The sequence below is a fragment of the Cupressus sempervirens genome, chromosome 8 (assembly GCF_028749045.1).
Source record: "Cupressus sempervirens isolate cs-2001-9-10 chromosome 8, ASM2874904v1, whole genome shotgun sequence".
Taxonomy (NCBI): domain Eukaryota; kingdom Viridiplantae; phylum Streptophyta; class Pinopsida; order Cupressales; family Cupressaceae; genus Cupressus; species Cupressus sempervirens.
The window spans coordinates 663,416,652-663,440,158 of record NC_143125.1 but is presented as its reverse complement, the minus strand read 5'-3'; the positions used below and the strand labels follow the sequence as shown (position 1 = coordinate 663,440,158).

At 39.7% G+C, this 23,507-nt stretch overlaps 1 protein-coding gene across 9 annotated transcripts in view; it reads right to left on the bottom strand.

Moving 5' to 3' along the window:
* Positions 1-23,221, bottom strand: part of ARP9 (actin-related protein 9) — a 329,521-nt gene extending 306,300 nt beyond the window's left edge. For all 9 annotated transcript variants that reach the window (XR_016355759.1, XR_016355760.1, XM_089798716.1 and 6 more), the window contains exons 1-3: positions 23,087-23,221; positions 22,871-22,943; positions 21,376-21,503 (exon numbers count right to left, since the gene is read on the bottom strand). Coding sequence is in view for 7 of the 9 variants with exons in the window: in XM_089798716.1 (XP_089654842.1) it covers positions 21,376-21,503; positions 22,871-22,943; positions 23,087-23,089 (204 nt within the window). In the remaining 2 variants the exon portion in view is untranslated. The remainder of the gene's footprint in view (positions 1-21,375; positions 21,504-22,870; positions 22,944-23,086) is intronic.
* Positions 23,222-23,507: the final 286 nt, after the last annotated feature.

Below are 23,507 nucleotides of genomic sequence, written 5' to 3'. Positions count from 1 at the left end.
GAGGAACTCCTTCTTAGAGAAGGACCTGAATAGAGCAAGTGAAGTGTGGTAGTTGCAAATAAACATTTGCACTTCTCTAGCTTCTAGCACCGCTTGTTAGCCGACTGGATGGTTCCGGCGGTGTTTCTGTAGCCGACGGAATGATGGTCGTCGGTGTTTTGTATTCTCTTGCCGACAGGGTGATGTCCGGTGGTGTTTTGTATTTTGTAGCCGACGGGGTGATGTCCGGCGGTGTTTTGTATTCTGTAGCCGACGGAGTGATGTCCGGCGATGTCTATATTCTGTAGCCGACGTCGTCGGTAAATAGTTTGTAGCGGATAGAATATTTGTGGCCGACGGACTCCTTCGGGAAGGTTCGGCGGTAGTATTTATATCCTTTCTGGGATCATTGTAATGCATCTGGTGATATGATATGCTCTGTATATAAGGTCTAGCGTATGCGAATAATAATATAATTATGTTGTTCATGTGCGTGTTCATTACCTGTGTGCGTTTCTTAATTAACCTATGCGGTAAACATTTGGCGTCGTTGCCTTATGAATCTGGAAGGTGGGAGGAATGAAGATTAATGCCAAATTAGCTTAATAAGGATCGAAATAAGACGAAGGGAAAAGATGGAATCCGTACTGCGCAAGAGAATTTAATTCTGGCACAGCAAACTGAACGCCAACGGAGATTTCAGAAGATTGCCGACGGACACCAGAGCACGGAAGTATTGTTGGAGACTCAGCAGCGGGTGGAATTGGTGGAAGAAGCACAGGAGGAGTTATTGAACTTGTGTTCGCCAAGGGAGGAAAACTCTGACGGAAGAGCATCAACTTGCACAGCTCGCAGTGCCGACGGAGCATGAGCGTGGAGTGATCTCTTCGTCCAGGATAGACTTCCGCGGGAAACAATTTCAAAGGATCCTTCTTCTTCACCAAGGTTCGCAACTGTTGACACCTCCAGTGCAAAAGTGCCGACCGCCGGTGTGGGAGTGCCAACTGCCGGTGTGGGAGTGCCGACCACCGGTGTGGGAGTTCAGACTGCCGGTGTGGGAGTGCCGACCGCCAGTGTGGGAGTGCTGATTGCCGATGTAGGAGTGCAGACCTCCGGTGTGACAGTGTAGACCTCCAGTGTTGTGATGGCGGGACCCAAAGAGAAGCTGCCGAAATTTGAAGGCGATGGTACAGCCGACCCCATCCGACATTATAAGACGTGAGACAATCTAGCGGGCAAATGGAATCACAGATGCCGACGAATGGGCCAGGCAATTTCCGGCAACCCTACGGGGTGTCGCGATTGATTGGTTTTCGGATATGGATCCGCAGAAGATGGATACCTGGGATAAGATTAAAAAGGAGTTCCTGGCGAAATTTAAACTCTTACGGGACGATAATGAAATCGTAGCAGAGATTTTCAATATGAAACAGGGGAAGCACGAAACTGTTCGCGTCTACGCCAGGAGATTAAAAGACTTAATAAACAAAATGGAAAGCAAGCCGGCGGACGGATTGCAGAAAAGGTGGTTTGTGGACGGCCTATGCTCGCAGTTGCGGAGGAAAATGAAAATTGTTCCACCGTCGTCATATGTGGATGCTTATAACAGAGCACTGGACCTTGAAAGTGCGAACAAGACAAAGAAGAAGAAAACTAGCTCCTCTGACTCTGATGACGACGAATCTGCTGAAGATGATAGCAGCAACGACGAAGGTAGTAGCAAAAAGGTTTGTGCCTTACAGAAGGATATGGTTCAAATGATGGAGTTTAAAAATATGCAGAAGGAGCCAAAAGGTAGTGAACTGTGGTGCACGGAATGAAAGACCGACGGTCATACTAAGGGATCGTGTTCGAAGAACCAATTCTGTGACATCTATCAGATCATGGGCCATTCGACAAAGGACTGTCCCTTTAACATGAAGACAAGAGGATCTCCGCAAGTGCTTCTTACGCAACAGGCTTCCCCGTCGGGCAGTAACGAAAATGCAAACATTGATGGTGCCACATCCGGAGAGTATAGGAATAATAGCAGAGGGCAAAATAACAACAATGCAAACAATAACAATAATAATGGAAGCCGAAGTCGAACCCAGTATGATGCAAACGGATGGCCGATCGTTCAATGTTGAGTATGTAATTTGTGGGGTCATTTTGCGCGGAATTGTACAGCGGCAAACACACCGAAATTATTATGCAGATGGTGCGGACCCGGCGATCACGAAGATTCCAAGTGTCCAAAGTCTAGAGTAAACTTAATCACTATCGACACGGAGGTAGAGGAGGTTCTGGCAATTACACAGAGGCAAGCGGAGGAAAAGAGATAATTGGGGGAAGCGCAAGCAGAAATTGCAAAGGCATCGTCAGCAGGGACATCTCAGTTGAAGGACATCACCGGCACCTTGGCAAAGAACTTCGCAGAACAAAACATTGTACGGCAGATCTTACAAACGGAGATACCGGTCAAGATAAGTGACCTTCTCACAATGCCCCAGTTACGGACGGCCATTCTGAATCATACACCGTTTTCGAAAGCACCGGAGGACACAGGAAGGAATAGTAGGGAAGTGATGACAACAGACCCAATGCTGCTGGCACTCACCTCCGGACGGCATCCGGCGGTCGTCGAGATGGGGATTTTGGGAAATGTTTTGACAGAGACAATTGTTGACGGAGGATCCGGCGTGAATGTCTTACCGGAGGATACCTGGAAGAAGTTGGGAAAGCCGATGCTGTGGCCACCTACATTCCAGTTGCTCACGGCGGACCAGCACGGGATCAAACCGTTGGGAACCTTAAGGGCGCAAACGGTAACTATTGGTACGCAACCATTTTTATTGGATTTTGTGGTTATTCCATTGAAAAGAAAAGGATATGATGCTATTCTGGGACGAGATTGGTTGGTGCAAGCAAAAGTAAAGCATGATTGGAAACGAAATACCCTATCAATGGAGGGCGGAGGCAAAAGATTCACAATTGACCTACACACACAAATGGTCGGCGAGGAGGCAGCATCGTCAGATTCAGAAAGTGACGGCAAAAGTGACGACGAAGCAAAGAGGAGAATGGAACCAGACAAAGGAGTATTGAGACTTGACGGAGGATCGAATGATGACAACCTGGACTCGGTGAATGACCTATTCCACTGGCAAATAGAAGACTACAAATTGTTTCCGAGTTGCAATATGTTAACGATCGACGAACGTGACAAAACACAGGAAAATGAATGTCCGGAGGAATGCAGGGAAGCAGAAGAAGGAAAAGCTTCCATGGCTGAAGCTGAGGGGAAGAACATACAGTCTGAACACAGAAAACGAAAGATCCCACTGTCCGATACATGGTGAATGGACCGCGCGGAAAGAAAAGGTTACACCGCAGCATAAAATTAGTGGAAGGGCACTGACAGCAAAGAAATAATCTAGTTGCGCGACGACCGCAGGCACATTGGGTGACGGGGGTGGCACAGAACAAACGTAAGCCGTACGACGGTCAGAATGAAATCAAAGTGGAAAAGTTTAAGGGCAGATGGGTTGGACCATATCAATTTCGGAAGGTCGGCGACAATGGAGCAATCAAACTGGCGACCTTGGACAGACAGTAGATGGCTCAGTCAGTTAACGGATCTAAGTTGAAACTATATCGCGCAAGAAAGTTCTCGCCGTCGTTGAATCCTCCAGCGTAGTCATTAAGGACTCTCTCGCGGCGACGTCATCTGGAGGTACTGCTGTTATTTGATGTATTAGAATTAGAAAAAAATTGAAAAAAATAAAAATTTTAAAAAAAAATTTACAAAAAATAAATAAATAAAAATAAAAATTTTTAAAAGAAATTTACAAAAAAAAAAGAGAACGGGGGCCCCACGGGCAAGTCTGTCCGCGGGCGTAGCAGATAGAGGACCTGTGGGCAACAAAGGAAAGGCCCCGCGGACAGTCTGTCCGCGGGTTAATAAAAGCACCGCGGGCAACCTGTCCGCGGGCTCTTAAGACAAAAACATTCTTCGCCAAAGAAAGCCCGCGGGCTTTAAATCAGTATTCGCCGGTAAAGGAATGGTCCGCGGGCATAAAATAAAGAGCCCGCTCAAAAAGAAACATAACGTCCTCTATCAAAGACTTAGCAAACTCCTCCGGCCAGCAGACTTCTCCGCGGGAATACAAGACTTCCATTTTTTTTCCTCCGCGGGCTCTAATCTGTAGCAGACGCAAACCTTCTGGAGGACGAGGAAGTAATAGAACAAGGTCCATCAGGAGCATGCTGTTTTTTGCAGGCACTTTCTTGGGTTTTCTCTGTGCTTCAGTTGAACAACGTAACAGGCGTCGGCATACGAGGGAAGGTTGTTCTCATTTTTCGGGTAGTTGGCCATCATTCTTTGGCCATTGACGGTTCTCAATTTGTGCGCTCCGCAGTTTCCATCTGGAGGATTAGGATTTTCGCCAAGAGTTTCAAGAGGCACACCAATTTCGTCAAGAAGGAGAAATTGCAAAAAAAACAAAAAAACAAAAAAAATGACGACAGAATAAAGTTGTTCCGAATGAGTGACAGATAATGCCAAAGGGAAGGAGAAGCATCAGTGGTTGCCAGAAAGAGCGCAGATTCGGCAGATAATGACAGAAATGGTGTGTTTCGTGCATTTCTATGTGGGTTGTGAAGTGCTAATTTGGTCTTGGCAGCGAGGGACGCTGCCCCTCGACCCCGCCCTGTACTGCGACAGGAAGCGCACCCGGGGCGCTGCCCCAGGACCCCGCAAGGGCACTGCCCCTCGACCCTGCCAGGGGTGTTGCCCCCTAGACCCCCAGTCGTTACAGATATCAGTCGTGGGAATCTGACCAGTTGAGAAAAGTTGAAGTGGCTGCAGGCATGGACTTTCTATGTACCAGAGGCACTGGGAGTAGGTACTGGCCGGGAGGCTGTCTTGGTGGATGCGTAGAGAGCTCAGGAGGAGCTAATTATCCAGTTGGAGGCAGTGCAGCGACACTTAGCTCAATGGACCCAGTGTTGGAAGCAAAGAAAGCAGCACAAGTGGCTATCAAGGTCAGCTTGAGGAGACAGTATTGTGTTAGCAAAGGCTATAGGCACGGGACGAAGTGAAGTGATGTGACAGAAGCAAATTTTTCTTGTTGTAGTCACTCTGATGATATATTTTGTTTGTTAATTTGTCTCAAATATTTTGTAATTGTCGTCCGGAGACGACTTTTCTTTTGGGGGGGATGGTATTAGCCGATTGGATGGTTCCGGCGGTGCTTCTGTAGCCGACGGAATGATGGTCGTCGGTGTTTTGTATTCTGTAGCCGCCGGGGTGATGTTCGGCAGTGTTTTGTATTCTGTAGCCGATGGGGTGATGTCCGGCAGTGTTTTGACGAGGTGATGTCCGGCGGTGTTTCTGTATTCTGTAGCCGACGCCGTCGGTAAATAGTTTCTAGCGGATAGAATATTTGTGGCCGACGGACTCCTTCGGGAAGGTTCGGCGGTAGTATTTATATCCTGTCTAGGATCATTGTAATGCATCTGGTGATATGATATGCTCTGTATATAAGGTCTGGCGTATGCGAATAATAATATAATTCTGTTGTTCGTGTGCCTGTTCATTACCTGTGTGCGTTTCTTAATTAACCTATGCGGTAAACACCACTTGCTTCACCCATTCAATCTTCCCTATGTCCTTCAATGCATTGTTCAAGGAATGAACACAACAAGGGGTCCAAAATATGTGCCTATAAGCACCTTCTATCATCAAACCTGCTGATTTGCACACAGGTGCAGAATCTATGATAACTTGTACAACATTAGAGGGCCCAATCTCCTCTATGGCATCTCGCAAAATGGTGAACTGAAAATCTGCATCCTTCTTCTTTCCTGAGCAATCTATGGCTCTCAAAAAATAAAAGCCAGCAGGGGATGTGACAATGATATTGATGAGTGGCCGATGTCTAACATCGGTCCACCCATCCATTACAATAGAGCAGCCTGTCCTAACCCAAGTGCGTCTCATATCCTCAAATAATAAAGCAACCTTTCAGTACTCTTCATCTAGGATAGTGGTTCGTAGCTTATGCTCACCAGGGGGCACAAATGAGGAATTCATGCTCATAATATCTTTCACCATTTGTTTATAATAAGTGGAACGGGCTGCATTATATGGGATACCATTAGCAACAAAGAATCTACCAATGGATGCCTCACACTTCTCCTTTGCCTGTGCATTAAACATACTTTCCACCGAGCCCTTCTCACTACTACTTATCTTTCTCTTCCCTCTAGACCCACTAGGGCTGCCACTAGTACCAATGGTGGATGAAATATGCCTAGATAATTGTGAGGGAATGGATGGTGATGTCACTGTCAAATTTTGCCCCTCCATTTCAGCCTCTAAGTGCAATCTTTGACATTCTAATTTTTGTTCATCGGTTAGGTTAAGACAAGCTTTGACTCCTTGGCATGTAACACCTAAAAAATGTGACTTCACTCTTGTATAGCTGCCCCTAAAATCATCAAGAGAAACATGACAATCCCACACCCTAGTCCCTCCCGAATTCTTTTTATCTTTTGGCCTAGGTGTGACATATTGGAGAAGAGATTTTTTTCTATTGAAAGGACCTTTTGCAAAATTCTTCATAATGTAGGAAGGGCATTTAAACAAATCAGCTTTAGGATTGGGTTTTTGCCTAGTATCACTACTAACAACATCAACCTCTACATTTTCTTCTTCACTACTACTACTTGTACTCCCACTGCTGCTCATTGTGTTTAAATATGCAATTGAATAGATATATGAGCTGAAACAATGAAAAAAAAAAAAAAATCAGACTTTGCAAGCTACAAATTTATTAAAAAAATGATAGATGAAAGCACAAAGAGTTTTATACTTACTTGATGGACAAAATAGAAGATCAAACCCTTGGTCAAGCTCTTGGAAGCAAAACTATTACCTCCTCTACTTGCAAAATGAAAACTTCAGCCGGCTGCAACATAAAATGAAAACCAAAGAATGGTTAAAACAATTTAAATGTGTTGAGTTATATACATTTTAGGGTTTTTGGAGGAGTGGGGCCCACTAGCCGACCAAAAAAGACAGAACAAATATTTTTTTATGTTTTTTTTTTAATGTTTTGAGCTTGCAAAAAAGGGGGACGGCCGGCCGTACCCGGTACGGTCGAGGGACGGCTAGACATCCCCTTTCCGTACCGGGGATGGCTAGTCGTCCCCCTTTTGTCTCCCCCACGTCCCCAAGTTTCGGGGACGTCCCCTGCAAAAAAAGAGAATTTGGGGACGGTTGGGGGACGTCCCATACCCGTCCCCCCGTCCCCGAAACGAGGGGTTTTAGGTCGGGTACGCGTCCCCGAGGAACATAGCCTGCAATCCAAAATCATTCTTTTGATTTCTTTAAAAATCCACAGTAATAGAACCCAGATCAAGGCCATATTCGACGGGGATCAAGAATACCAATTGGTGAAGAGAGAAACCCGAATTGGAAATCAGGTCATGCAATTCTTGTTTTTATTCTCAATTGGCTTTCATTATCGTTCAATCTGAAAACTATCAGTGCCTCTGTACAAGTCGCAATTTTCATTAAGAAACCTTGATGTTGTAGATGTTATTGAGCCGAACATTGAATAGAGAATATAGTCAAAATCGTTTTACAAAGCAGTCCAATGTCATGTTCTTGTTTTACATTGATTAATCAAATTCTGAATATGGAAGACAGAGATTTCGAATGAGTAGTAAATCAATATCTATTCTCATACATATTCCATCCATTATTTTTAAATCTTCTTTCTCAATCTGAATCTACATAATCACCTCGGTTGGTTAAGACTGAAATATTAGAGATGATCCATTATGCCATCTACTGATATATTAAGTATTTATGATTTTTCAATTAATGAAAAGACCCTAAGTTTACACCAATTATTCAGCCTTTGGAACTAAGATAATTATGTATACTGGAATGTATCCAAATGTTTGCAATGCTTAAACATGCTACCTTGCATGGAATTAGAATATATTGACACCGAAGAGTTCACCTGGCAGAAAGGCCAATGATTGGTGAAGAGGTGTAAAATCTAACTTGCAAACAAAATCAAGATTGAAATAAAATAACTAAGAAACAAACACATATAATAGCTCATGCATGTCCTGATGATAAAACCTGTTGTCAAGTCGAGTGGTGGAGATCGGGTTTACGGACCCAATTTGAAATCCTTGGCCAAGGTAGAAAAGGCAGATGTTTTTGTTTGTCCAGAGGCTTCAGTTATTTAGGAATAATTGATGGGACACTCAAACCACCAGGTTGCTCGGATGGTTGGACTTAAGAACATCCCAAGCCCAATCCCGAGGTAGGGAGGGTTGTTCTATTAAGTTAAGACGTGTGGGGATAAGTATGGTCCGCGGTTGGGAGGTTAAGCCTATGTCAATGGTTCTCCTTTCACCAATGCTGAGGCTTGAACAACAGGACAAAGGGATTTCTCCATTATTTCTATATGTTCTTTTGCACTTTTACCTTTGGATTCTTGGGAGCATAAAAAGATAGTTTAGAAATATATGCTTATGTTTAAGTTGGTAGTTGCTACTTTACTTTCAATTGAACATGTTAGATTGATTTAAATGATAGCAACGTAATCATTTATTTATTTCATTTATATCCTTGAATTTAAAATGCAAGTAGATTAGGTACCAGTTACTTCTTTTTAGTTATAATTAGTTAATGGAAGTCATTGTCATGTGAATGGGATTAGTCGTTAGTTAAATATTTGTTTTATACTGGTTAGGAAAATTCGTATGTTACACCTTTGATCCTTTAATTGCTCATCAATCTTTTGCATGCTCTGCTCAAAAAGTCTTTCATTAACTTCCTTCTCAACTTTCAGATAGTTCCTCAGTTGTTCATTCTCTTCTTTCAATCTTTTATTTTCTGCTTGTATCTGCAAGCTTTCATAACCTATCCCTCTACCTACCCATTCAGTGTGTGAATCTCCTGTTGTTGTCTCTGTAGGATAGAGTCTTTGATTCTGATAGTCTCATCAGCATTTATGTTTTCTGATTCAAAGGATCTCTTCTGCATTTTCAGCAACTTTCATCTTGTCAAGTATTTTTGTCAATCTTAGGGCTTGAGTTTCTTGCTCTCTTTTCATTTTGGTCATTTCTTCAAGCAGTGCATTGTTTTCGCTCAACAGATTTGCAATGGCAACATCAACTTCTCTTTGGTTGTAATTGGTTGTAATTGGGTACCTAACATGGCTTTGTTGTCAGGACCCAAGTTTTCTTTCTAGCATCGCAAATGCATTTCGCTTTCATGCACTTTGTTTGTAGCTACTCCCTAAGTTCATCTTGGGGGGGTGGGGATGTTAAGAGTAAAAGGCATTTCACTTAATTGTTTTAATTAAGTCATCTTTTATTCCTTTCTTAACATTAACTTAGTTATACTTTCCTGGGATTATAATTATTAAATGCACTCCTTTAGGTTTTCCAATAGGGTTTTGTGTTGGAAAGATAGGTACTGGGGGGTGAATCAGTACGATAAACTATTCTACCAATTCAACCTTATACACTTTCAAACATAAACTGATCTACTTTAACTATTAGCTTGTTGTTGTGAAATGACAATTTACCTATTTGCTGAAATGTAATATTGTAATGCAATAAACCATAGTTACAGGACTCGGACTCGCCTCTGACTCGGAAAGGTCAAAATCCAACTCGGACTCGGACTCGGTGACCGGACTCTGCAAGGACTCGGAAAATTGAAAAACCCATGAAATTCAAAGATTTTTAAGGATTTTAAGATTGTTTCACATATCTTTTAGTCAATTAACATCAAATACATAGTAATTGAGATAAATAGAAGCTACTTAATACACACACAATTTTGCATAGATCACATAAGTATAAAAGCGAATTTCTGAAGGAAAAAAACTGAATAACACAATATAAAGTTATGAACCATAAAGTAATAAACATAGTGTCACTCCAGTGTCAAAGACTCAAATGTTTACAATATTCATGGATTACAAATTCCATGGTATCAAATTCATAAGTTCAAAACATATATCATAGTCAAAATAACAACTAGTAGACTAAGGCTCATAGTAGTCTATGTCCTCCTACGAGTGTGCCTAAGATAAGTCATGGTAGACTCTAGAGCCATCCTCTCTCCCTATGTCTGTGGCTGAGCCTGAACCTCATCCTCATCCTCATCCTCATCATCATCATCATCATCATCCTCATCCTCACCCACATAATCCTCGTCATCAGACTGGGATCCATCACTCCTAGCCTCAGGGTCCTGCACTCTATCTCCTCGCACTATAGCCTCCTCAATTGCCATCGCTACTGCCTCAACCTCCCGATCCACCTGATCTACCCACTCCACATCTTCATCACTGAAGATAGGATCAGCCATCTCTGTGTTCCACTCTGCATGAGGACCAACATTCTCTAATACAATCGGTGATGTATCGGTGCCAAGGATCTGTCTATGGCGAAGGCGAAGGTTGTAGTGAACAAAGACAAGATCATTTAATTTTTTCACTGCCAACCTATTGCGCTTCTTTGAGTGTATGTGCTCAAATAGGCTCCAATTACGTTTGCATCCTAATGCGCTAGATGGCTAGCTCAAGATGCAAATCGCAATCCTCTGTAAATTTGGCACCTTTGTGCCAAACATCTCCCACCATGCATCTGAAACAAGAAAATTTTGAATCATATCAATAACTTTGAACTTATCAAATTAAAATGGTAATATCGTAATAAAATTACCATTAGAAATTAGGAATCTAGGATGTAGAATCAAAGATTTTTAGTATTTACCAGGCATCAATTCTATCCTACTTTTCTTCCACAATTCTTGTGCAAATAAGTCCCCTTGAGCTTTCTTAAACAGCTCAATCTCACGGACTATATCTGTTCCAACTGCTGATTCAGGTGACATTCTCTCTATAACATCGTAGAGGCCGCTCCACACCTCATCATCAGCCTTGAAATGTGGGCTGAATTGGTATGCTGGATTAAGGAAGTAGGCCGCTGCATGTATAGGCCTGTGAAGTAGATTGTGCCAATGTCTATCAATGACATCCCATATAGGCCCATATCTATCTCAATTCCCTGCAAAAAAAGAGCAAATGGCCTCCTTCACCCTATCCATGCCCTCATAAATGTAGCCCATTGAGGGATTTTCTCCATCAGCAGTTCGTAGGAGAACAACAAGTAGCTTTACAAACTGCAATCATTATGAAAGTTGGAAAAGAAATAATCAGCTTTAAGTTTTTCTTTAAAAAATGAACAATAATTTATAACATAATTTCACAAACAAAATAAAGTTGAAATGAGGACAAAAAGGAAAATTACCGTCACAATATCAACTAAGTTGCCGGTTCGTGGTTTGGTTCCGGGTTCGGGTTCGAGAACCGGTTCGCTAGTTCGACGAAATTTTGAAAAGGGGTTTGGGTTCGTTTGGGTTCGTTAGTACAAAAACATGTAAAAATTTTATATATATATATATATATATATATATATATATATATATATATATACATTTTTATGAAGTATGAATTAAAATTAGAATGTAGCATAGTACCATAAACACATTTAAAACTTTAAAACAGCATAAACAATAACATATCAATGTATCATGGTGAGCATACCATCATATAGTAACATAATTCAATCAACTTCAACATCAAAGATGAAAGATTCAAAACATTTAAAATATCAAGTTCAAGTGTCATTGTTTCACGTTCAATGTTTAACAGTAACTAATAGAATGAAAATCTATTAAAATTCTGAGTTTCTAGTTCTAAGTTCTTCATTCTTCATCTTCATCTTCTTCATATTCATCTTCTTCTTCTTCATCTCCTCCTTCGTCGCCTACGCTATTACTTGCACCAAGGCCAATGGGATCAGCAGCAGAATCAACAATAGTATTGGCATCAAAGTCATCAAAATCATCAATTGTAAGCGCAGCAATGGAAGCATCCAAGTCCGCAATCTCTGCATCTACATCCCACTTCTTTGTCTCCCCTTCTTTGTATTCTTGACTCTTGTCCGAAAGAAGGCGCAAGTTGTTATGCACAAATACCAAGTTCTCGGCTTTTTTGATTGCAACCTATTGCGCTTCACCGAGTGGATGAAAGAATAGGTGCTCCAATTTCTTTCTGATGCAAAAAAACTAGCAACCTATAAAGACAACATAGGGTAGGCAATTAAAAAGGAATTAATTCAATCTTATTAAAAAATTCTTTTGAAGATAAAGTGAGCTAATTTAAAAGAAAATAAAACTTACTTGTGATATAACTTTGATTGCAAGGGGCTGCAATGTTCGGAATTTTTGGCCATGGAGGTACCACCAACCATGAGCATGCTTCTTGAACCGATGACGAAGAGCATCATTACTTAGACCTGTAGCATTGACAAATGCTATGAACTCATCCATGATTACATCTCTTATATCATCATCAGGAAATATTCTTCTAAATGCTGCCTGGTACCCGTCAAACACTTCCATATCTCTGTATGGTGGCAACCTTCCTAGTAGATCACAATATTGTGAGCTATAGTATTTGGGGGTCAAGGCATAGGCAAGCAAATGTAATGGAGTGGTCATTTTGTTCCATCTTTCATCAATAATTTTTTGCACTTGTTTGAAAAAGGTCTCTTGCGGATCTTGCTCCTGCTCATTTATAACTTCCCTGATCTTCTCAATCATTGAGTCTATGCCATCATAGATCTCTCCAAGGCAAGACCTATCCATGTCAGTGTACCTAAGCATGCTCATAATGGGCTCGGTGATCTTAAGGAGATATTCCACACGTTCCCACCATGAGTCAGCCAATAGCCTATCCTTTATTTTGTTTGCCCTTTCAATGTTCTTTTGCTTCCATACACCCCAATTGTTGCTGATTACCATACCTTGAAGTGCATCTTTCACTTGCACAAGTCGTCTTAAGATGATTATATGTGATGCAAAACGGGTCTCAGCAACCTGTGACATAAATTAGAGCAAAAAACAACTATTAGATACACATTTTAGAAAACTAAGAAAAGTATACACATTGGCAATTGCACAAGTAAAATATGAAAAATCAGAAATTGTCAAATATTAAAAATTAAATTACTAATTTGAGTTCAAGTTCATTTACCTTCAATAGCTCCAATTTTGAGTAGTTCCTGAAAAGAGATTGAGTCATGTGGTGGTTTGTGACAAACATTTGTATGTCCTCAGCCTCTTCATACACTGTTTTGATCCCCTCAATTTGGTTCCCAATCTTTTGTACCATAAGATTGAGTGAATGGACTGCACAAGGTGTCCAAAAGATATGTGGATATCGTGATTCAACCAACAAACCTGCTGCTCTACAATTCTTTGTGTTGTCCGTTATGACTTGGACAACGTTTCTTGCACCCACTTGTTCAATGGCCTCAATTAAGATATCAGCAATAAATGGCCCATCTTTTACTTTGCCCTCACAATCCACCGCTTTCAAAAACATTGCCCCTTTAGGGGACACCGCAAGGACATTGATCAAGGGACGGTTCCTAGAATCCTTCCAGCCATCTGAAACAATTGTCACCCCTGTCTCAACCCATGAGTCCCTTATGGGCTTCAATTGATTTTCAACCCGTTGGACCTCATCATCCAACAAGGTGGTGCGCACTTTCTCATAACCGGGGCCCCAATACCCTTTTGGAGCTTCATTGGCACCCCTCAACATGTCCTTCCAAAATGAAGAGCGGACAACATTAAAAGACAACCCATTTGCATAGAGGCATCTTCCCACCTTAATGTCAGCAATATCCTAGGCCTTGTTTTGAAAAGAAGTTTCTATTGGCCCCTTTCTTTTGTGTACAATGGGGACAGATTCAGTGTCAGTGTCCATTGTAGTATTGAAGAAGGGGTGGTCTTGTACAATAACATCTGAAGGGGGTTGCATTCCCATAGCTTTTTTACTTTTATTGCTACTACTACCGAGTTCTATTGCCCTGCGTCCTCCTCTCTCTTTTGCTGCCTCATGCTCTTCAATATATTTTAACACGGTGTGATTTGGTATAAGGACATCATTTTGGCCAGGGCATTTCTTGACTCCTCTTCCAGAATAACCACATAGATGGCCTACCACACGATAATAAGAACTATTTCTTTCTACATCACATCCTCGACATCTCCAATGGAATGCACCACCTCCTGGAATGGGTTTTATAATGTCTACATACTTCCATAGAGGAGAATCAGAGTTGGTTTCCATTCTTTGTTCGGTGTTGCCTATTGATGAAGAGGTAGATGACATTACTTTCGAATCTTTCCCTATGGCAATAAATTACTAATTAGATATATGTTCATAATCTATATGCAAGAAAATGACGAATTTTGAAATAATGGAAAAGATTCAAGAACTTAGAACATATGAAGATTGAAAGAGAAATGAAAAAAAATGGAAAAACTAGAACAAAACAATAGTAAATGCCAAATGGAATAAGATCTTACCTCTTGGTCCTTTTCCAACCATTGCAAGTTTGCAAATGTGTATAAATGATGCACAAACACTTCAAGAACACCAACAAGTCAATCTTCAAACTCCTCCTTGCACAACCGGATGCTTGCTCAAAAACTTATGTGCTCTCCTTCAAGGCAAAACAACCTATTTAGAAACAACAAATGACTATGAGAGAGCAAAAAACCAATTCATAACACCTTTTTAGGGTACGTGGACCCCAAAAATTATTTAAAAATGCAAATAAATCACTTTATTTCCGCGTTCGTGGGCGGGTTCTTGGCTGGGTTCGAACCTGGTTCGATTTTCCCAGCCTGATCCGCCCGGGTTCGAACCTGGTTCGATTTTCCCAGCCTGATCCACCCGGGTTCGAACCAGGATTCGAAAATCGAACCCTGGTCGAACCGGACCAGAATCTCGAACCGGTTCGAACCAATTCGAGGTCCGGAGGGGGAGGAGGGGTACCCGTGTAATTTAGAATATCAACAATCGATGTCCAAAAAGAAGCCTCATCAAAAACATAATCAGCTGCAACAATCCCCGCAGTGCTCTTTGCATATGATGATGCAATCCACTCCTCACTAACAAACATGCATCTCAAACCTCCTTTTGAATCAAGCAAAGATTTCAATGTGAGAAAATTGGTTGCAAATCTAGTGACCCCTGGACGAGACAACTCCTTTTGCCCATTGTCTTTCCTCATAAGGTTGAGAACCCATGTATGATTATATATGAATTTGCATACACTCTTTCCTCGCTCTATAACTGTTTTTATCCAAGGTATTTTAGCAAGATCCTCTAACATGAGGTCAATGCAGTGAGCAGCGCAAGGGGTCCAAAATAAGTGAGGGTGTCTCTCCATAAGAAGTTTTCCTGCAGCAACATAATTTGTTGCATTATTTGTAACCATCTGCACCACATTCTCCTCACCCACGTCCTTTATCACTTCATCCATTACCCCACAAAGATATTCAGCATTCTTTGTTTTTCCTGAAGCATCAATTGATTTCAAAAAAACCGTGGCACCTGAAGAAAAAGAAACAAATTAGTTTAATGATTAATGATGAATCATGAATCATAATTTATAAATTCATAATTTATAAACTTAATCACTTAAGTACAAGTTCTACTTCTAAATTTATAATGTCTAAGACTCTAAGTACAATTACGGTTTACCTGATGAGAAGACAAGAAAGTTGAGGAGTGTTCTACTCCTTCTATCAATCCAACCATCAGTCATGATGGTGCAACCCTTCCTCTTCCACACCTCACGTTGCTCCTTGATTTCAACTTCTACATCAGCCACCCTTCGGTTCAAAATAGGGCCTCTTAGCTCTTCAACACTAGGGGCTTTGAACCCCGGACCACAAACAGCAACAGTATCGATTCCAATTTGCCAATAAAGGGACCTAAAACAAATAGAATAAAATTTTAACTAAGTTAAACAAATTAGTATATTATAAATAAATTTGAAAACAAAATACAAATCAAAATAAACAAAATAAGCATATTATTGTCTCTTGAAAGTTGAAAGTTGAAACTTGAAACTTTGAAAACAAGAGAAGACATAAATTCAATTTTAAATAAATAAGTACCTTGCTACATTGAATGAAATGTTGTTGTAGATGAAGAAGTCTCCAAGTGCCAATTTTGCATAATCATGTTTATCCTTGTTCCAACCCATGCCTTCAAGCGATGGTTGTGCACTTGGAGCCGAGCGTGGAGCAAACATGGAATCAAGTGTCAATCTTTGCTTACAAATGCGAAGCCCAATGGTCCCGCTCGTAGAAGTAGTGGCCTCCGTAGGTGGAGTAAGGGATAATGGAGAGCGAAAACTAGAAGATCCCTGTTGGGCTCGGGCTAGTTGTGCCATTTCTTCATGTTGCTTCTTTTTCAATTCTCATTTCTCCATTTTTTCCTCTAAAAGAGCTTGCATGTCTCGCATAACATCTCGGAGTACATCTTTGCATTTTTTAGCATCGCATCTAGGTATATGTGCTAGGTGATACTTCAATCTATTTATTCGTCCCCCATTATACACTACACCGCAATGCCAACATGTAACAACTCCCTTTTTGTGCCCCGGGATGGCATGTTTCCAAGCCCTATCCCTTGCTATTGCACTTGGGTCTGCATTAGGGTTAAATAGAGGCCTAGTTCCACTTTCCTCACCCTGAGACATAATGTCAAAATTCAATGTGTTTGCTGCTAGCCTGCTACAATACGAATGTAAACAAAATTAGAAGTAAAAATAGTAGATAGTAGTAGGCTAGTAGTAGAGAGTAGAGACCAAACAAATTTAAACAAAATGAGAAGTAAAAATACTAAAAAATACGAATGTAAAAGTTTAAAACATAGTACAAAACAAGTTAAACAACACAAAGAAATGCAACTTGTAGCTTACCTCTTCAACTTTGCACAAACAATGGAAATGCAAGTTTGTAAAAACCTCCTCCAAATGCTCCCTTAAGCTCCTTTCAATGCTTTAATGCAAGCTACAAAGATGCACAAACCATTAGCAATCAATACGGGAGAGCCCACCGGTTTGCTGATTTCTCTCTCAAAACCCCAATATTCTTCTCTAACTCTTTCCTCTCTCTTGTGAGCACAAGCAAATGGTGGAATGACCTTTTTAGGTCAATAACATGTTATAAGAACCAAAAAAGTCAACATAAAACAAAGCATTTTTTTTTTTTTTGCCTTTTTCCTTCTTAGCCGCCGGCGAGAGTCCTGGCATCAGGACTCGGCGAGTTTGGCAAGTTCGTGTGGACTCTGCCAGGACGTAGCCAAGTCCGAGTCCAGAGGCAAATTGCCTCGAAAATCAGGACTCTACCTCGGACTCGCAGAGTCCTGGTCTAACTTGGCGAGTCCTGTAACAATGCAATAAACATCAACTTGGAGCATGTACACACATGACACCAAATTTTTGGTCTTGGAAAAAACCCTTATTTAGAGGGAAAAACTGCAGTGGGAATGCACCCACAACTCATCACTGCAGTAATAAGGTTGCCCTATTAGGAGCTACAGTGTTGTCAACTTCTAAGTGAGTCACCCTCTTACGAGTGATTGATACCCTATTAAAAGGGTCTACAGTTCTATTACAGACTACTGTATTAAATGATTTTATCCCACTATTACAATGTTTGCCTTTTTAGAGGATTTACAATTAGTCTTCTAAAAAGACTTTCAATCTTTTTAAGAACTACCAAATTAAAGGATTTTACTAACTTGTTGCAAACTTTTAAGTGAAAAACAACAAGATAATGACTTGTAAATGCTTTCTTTGAAAGCTTGTCAGATCCTTTACGCTCTACTTCTGCCTTCCAAATCATTTTCTGATATGCTCTGTGATTCGTCCTAGATTCTGAACTTAATTCCTTCTGATATCACTTCTCCAACAACATGTGATAACTTTGCTTGATCTCCTTTTCATCTGATCTTGCCTTCACATATAGAACCTAATTAGGGTTTCTAAATCTCCTTTAGCTTCTTTTCGAATCTTCCTCAATATCGCACTATTACAATGTTCGCCTTTTTAGAGGATTTACAATTAGTCTTATAAAAAGACTTTCAGTCCTGTTAAGAACTACCCAGTTAAAGGATTTTACTAACTTGTTGCAAACTATTAAGTGAAAAACAACAAGATGATGACTTGTAAATGCTTTCTCCAAAAGCTTGTCAAATCCTTTACGCTCTACTTCTGCCTTCCAAATCATTCTGTGATGTGCTCTATGATCCCTCCTCAATTTTGCACTTAATTCCTTCTGATATCACTTCTCCAACAAAATGTGATAACTCTACTTGATCTCCTTTTCATCTAATCTTGCCTTCACATGTAAAACCTAATTAGGGCTTCTAAATCTCCTTTAGCTTCTTTTCAAATCTTCCTCAATATCAGACTTTCTCAATTCTTTGACCATGTTGGTTGTGTGTAATCCATTATGTCATTCCCGAGGTGGTAATTAACCTTATTTCCATTCGCTAAAACTTCTTCAAATTCATCACTTTGATCTTTTCACAAATCTCATTAAACAGTTTCCTTTGATTCTTCGATTAATGTCATATGTTTCATCTTTTGTCCAAATTCAACGTATCTTGCTCCTTCATGATCGCACATCTAATTTATCAAAATTGTTATTACATTTACCTGTTCACTCCATTCTATTTTTACCAATAATAAACTTTGCTCCTTTATACCAATAGGTCTTGTCCTCTAGTTTACCAATAATACTTTGCCTGTTTGAGTTTACTTGTCTATCCTTCAGACTAATAGTACTTAGTGTACCTATTTACTTCTATTCACTGATAAGCTGTATCTGTTTACCTATTGTGTTAGTCTATTTACCTGTTGATCTATCTTCTCAATACTGATCTTTACCTCTTCGATAATTTGCCAACAGTGACAAACATGCTCCAAAATCTTTATCAATAACCATGTTTAAGATTTTCAATCAACAATTTGATCTACTTTATAAGGATTGACCTTATTGCAATAATTCATATCAATACTTGGATTCATTCTGATAAATTAATTCATTATCATTCCTTCTCTACAATAGTCTCCATTTTTCTTGCACTCTCTTGCTTTCTAGGTTTTCTCTTGTATGTGGTATGTATTTGCATGTGGGTGGCAAATTTGATAGCTTTTTCAAGCACAAGATTTAGCGAGAAATTTATATTCAATTTCTGCAACCATGCCCTTGCTAATGGGCTTCCAAATCCATCAAAAGTTGGAGAGGTGATCTTTCCCTATCAGTGTTGAATAGCCTTCCTTTATACCCTTTCCTCCCATGCCATGTTGCTTTCTTCATCTCATAAAAGTCCCTAAAATTCAGATGTGTGTATGACCAGTCTTAAGTCATAGTATTCATCATCAAATCTTGATACGTCCTTAGATCCTCCTCTATATCAGTTTGTTCTTCCTCCACAACCACTCCTTCTCTAGAAATTTAGTCCTGAAAGTTCTTTTGTTGGTTAACACTTTCCGCTGCCTAGCCTACTCACTTGTGCTTTCTTTGTCTAGGTCCATCCGTGTACTGTCTCTAACCTTTTAATAGTTGGACCATTTCCCCCATACTAGCTCTTATGCTAGTCAACATTTCTTTAATCTCCTTGATGAATTCCTGAGGATGTTCTCCTTCTCTGTCCCTCATGTCGGTTCCCTTCTTATCACACTATAGTGATGTTCCCTATTATCCATAGAGTAATCACAGGCTGGCAGTTGGGAGTGCTCTAACACCACTACAGGATACCACACAGATTCTACTAAATTCAATATTGGAAAAAAATGAAATAAAGAAAGTTATTGTAACATCCACAAGCCTAAAGATAGCCTAAAGTTATTCATTGGGACTGATCACCTCCCACGCAGATTTTTGAATTCCAGCCATTTTCTTGTATAACATGATAATGAGTGCCCCCAACTGCTCAACTGTACCCTCGTTGAATAAAACAACCCAAGAATTAGCTGTCAAGGTATTAACATAGCTATCCTTGCTGTCCTTGAAAGCATCACACTCTAAAATGAAATGACTTTTCAAAGAGTAAGACAGCACTCAAATATCATTTCTCATTCAGCCTAGAATACCATTCACTCAAATGTAGATCAGAATGGTATTCAGTTTACAAGCTGTGTTCAGTCACAACTGGACAAATAACTTAACTTGATGTGCATTCAGATTTACAACAAATAGAATACAAAACTCTTTAAAGAACCTGACCAATCTGCTCCTGATTTACAGTCTGCAGAGTGCCTGGACTGTCTTGATTCTTAGTATTAGATCACATGACTAAACCTCCTCAAGCCATGCTAAAACAATGATCACTCTCATTAGTCACTGAATAAAACCTCTGCTTTGCTGTGTTGCGAGACAACAACAAAGGTGAGAGTCAAGATCCACAGGCATTTGTACTCCCTTGTCTTGGTCAGATCCTCCTCCTAGGGTTGCTCAGAGTATTTGAACTACTAATGGGTGCAATTTTCCTACCCACAATACTCTGCTCCTGCGTGGCAATGTGACTCAGGTAATGAATAATGTGACTGATGCAAATGTAGAGATTGTGCAATGGTGAACAACAAATTTTTGACAGTGATAGGAGCTACAACCTACCACAAACCAGAGATCCACAGTTGCATCTAGACTTCATCAGCATTCATTTAATGCCAGATTGTTGGAAGGTACTTCGATGCCTCCTCAGGCTAAAACAACCTATTTATATACAAGTGCAACTGGGTCTGTTAAGAGTTTGCTTTCATCAGCAACAAATCAGCCATAGAGCCAACTTATTTAAATTATTAAGATTTATTTGTTTAGTTTAGATTTATTTGTTTAGTTTAAAAAATCTAAATAAGCCCAAAACATTATTGAATTTTTTTTAATAATTTCATTTATTAGAATTTTAACTGGGGCCATTGTATCCAGTATCAAGTAAAAAGCTACAGCCTTAACAGCCCACACATGACAGCAAAATCGACTTAGCAAAACAAAAGCATAAAAAACCTGAACACACAAACAAAAAATAGAACAAACTGAACAGCAAGATTGTCAGTGACCCAAATGCTCCTGCATCAATGGTAATACCTTGTCATTGTTATCAAAAGAATAATTGAAATTTTCTACATTTTAAATTTTTCCTTCATTTACATTTGTCCCATCATCCCCAAAAAAAGAGACTTCCCAAAACAGCTATCCCAAACAAATATCCCCCCATCCACTGCTGTACTTCTCCCGAGAAGTTCAGGTAACATAGATTGAAGACCAATGCCAATTTTGGGGAAAAAAAACATTGATCAACTTATTATCCTCAAACTAACAAGCTCTCATTTTCTCAGTAGAATCATTCTAATCTTCCATTTATGATCAAATAGATTCAAGCCAACAAAATATTCGCTCTAAAAAACTAGCAGAACTAGGTCACTTACTTGCTCCCATTTTTTTTTGTTTATTTGGGCATGTTCATCCATGGGCCCATTCATAAGATGTGCAATGCAATGAGGAATCACCACAGGTGTATCCGATGACGCCAGACCAACTTTAATGTTTTCAGAACCTTCAAAACATGATCATAATGTAATCAGAATTAGGGAAACTTCTAACAAAACACAAATTATGTATCAATTTGCAAATTTTTCCATTAAATGCTCAGCTGGAAAAAGGGAATTTCTCAAGGTTTTTTAAATTCAATATAAAAAAAAGACCAAGAAAGTCTATATCGCTCAACTAAAGGGAAAAAAAGACACATGTATTGGATTTGTTTAACATAATATTAGAGTTGAATCCTGATAGCAAAAACTACATAGTTGAATCCTAATAGCAATATCACAATTTGACTATTTATGCAAAATATCTCCTACTTATCAACCGATGAGCTTAAGGGCTTTCTAATGAATGGTTCATAAAGCACAACACTTGTTGAAGGTTTGGCAGATGGGGTTGCAATCAAAGTGGGCTCAACCTTGGAGGAAACTTAGTGGTTTAGCACGCTTGAGCTGGAATAGTATTGGCAGAGAAATCCTAGTGCTTCACCTCGACATGCATCACCTAGATGCAATGAGTGCTAAGTGTTCCGATCATCCTCATGAGAGATAGGTTCTTGTAAACCACTACTCATGAAACATGGGTCACTAAATTTGACTCAAAAACTACATAGTTGAAAACTGATAGCAATATCACTATTATATTAGAGTACTTGTGTGAGTAATTAACCTGTTTGGGAGAGCATACTCAGTTGAGGATGAGCAGAAATCAAAAAGGGGTTTGCCAATTTCAAATAAGACTTGTAATCAACTATATATATAATAAGAATTGAAAGGTTTATTCATATGCTTTTATATTTTCTTACGAAAATTCTATGTATTTCTCAATCTGCGAGCAATTTCATTGATCCATTTGACTGGATAAGCGACTTGAGTGTCTTCTTTAAACTTCAAGCGAAAAAGGACAAATATATTTTGAATGTTAGTACAAACACCTTTCAAAGTTAGGTTATATCACATATGGTATTGGGGAGCTCCTAAGAACACCATTTATTTATTCGCAACCAATTCCACTGGATAATTTACCGACAAAATAAAAAGTCGAAAATGCATGTCTACTGGAAAATATGCATATTTTTGAAACCTAAACGAAAAATAATCAAGCCACCGTGTAATGTGCATCATGCGTTTTATCTTCATTGCGTCCAAAAAAAAATGCAATGCGCACCGGTACAGATTGTGAAACTGTCTCCAAAAACGATTGAGTATAAGAGAAACTTGCTAGAGGCCATCAATTACTTACTTATTTCAAGAATTTTAGACATATCATTTACATGGCAAAAGGGAAGTATGTATTTACTGAAACTTTTCAACTCACTTCAAAACCAAATTAAGCCGAATATTAACCAAATTTACAATGTGCATTGATAGATAAAGACACCTGGATTGATGACTACGATGTTGGATCCTCTTTCTGCAATCAGCTGAGAAGGCACCGCTGCTTTTAAGTAATCCTGTGGAAGAATACATTTTCAGACATGTTTCTATTGATCTCTTCCGGATTTTGAAGTCTACGAAGTTGAATTTCTGAATCAAAATTTAGGAAAACTACATGCGAAGTCGTCGTTTCCAATCAAAATTAAGGAAATTGGCATACCATTCCGAAATGCCGCCACCAGCACTGTCAAGGCACTACTTCCAGTTGGTTCTTTCGAATGAATTTTCTCAGAATGGCGGTAATAGTTGTTTCTCAAATATCTGAACCATTTTATATATTGAAGAAAGACACCCAGCATCTTGTTTGTTTTTTATTTCGGTTCGTCGGTGCCGATAAGCAGATTAGGCTGGGGTCCTATGGGCACGAGCTTGCTTAAAAATAGAGCGCGTGCCGCTGAGCTTTTTTAAGAATATTTAAAGAGCAGTCTCATGGACATTACATATAAATCTATTTAAAAAAAAAAATCGTAAATTGAATGAAATATTAAAAATATAAATTGTTGTTTTTAGAAGTTTTGGTAGGGTGATTTCAATTTGGAGGGAAAATGAAAGGTAGGTTCTTGTCAAGTGGCAGAATTCTT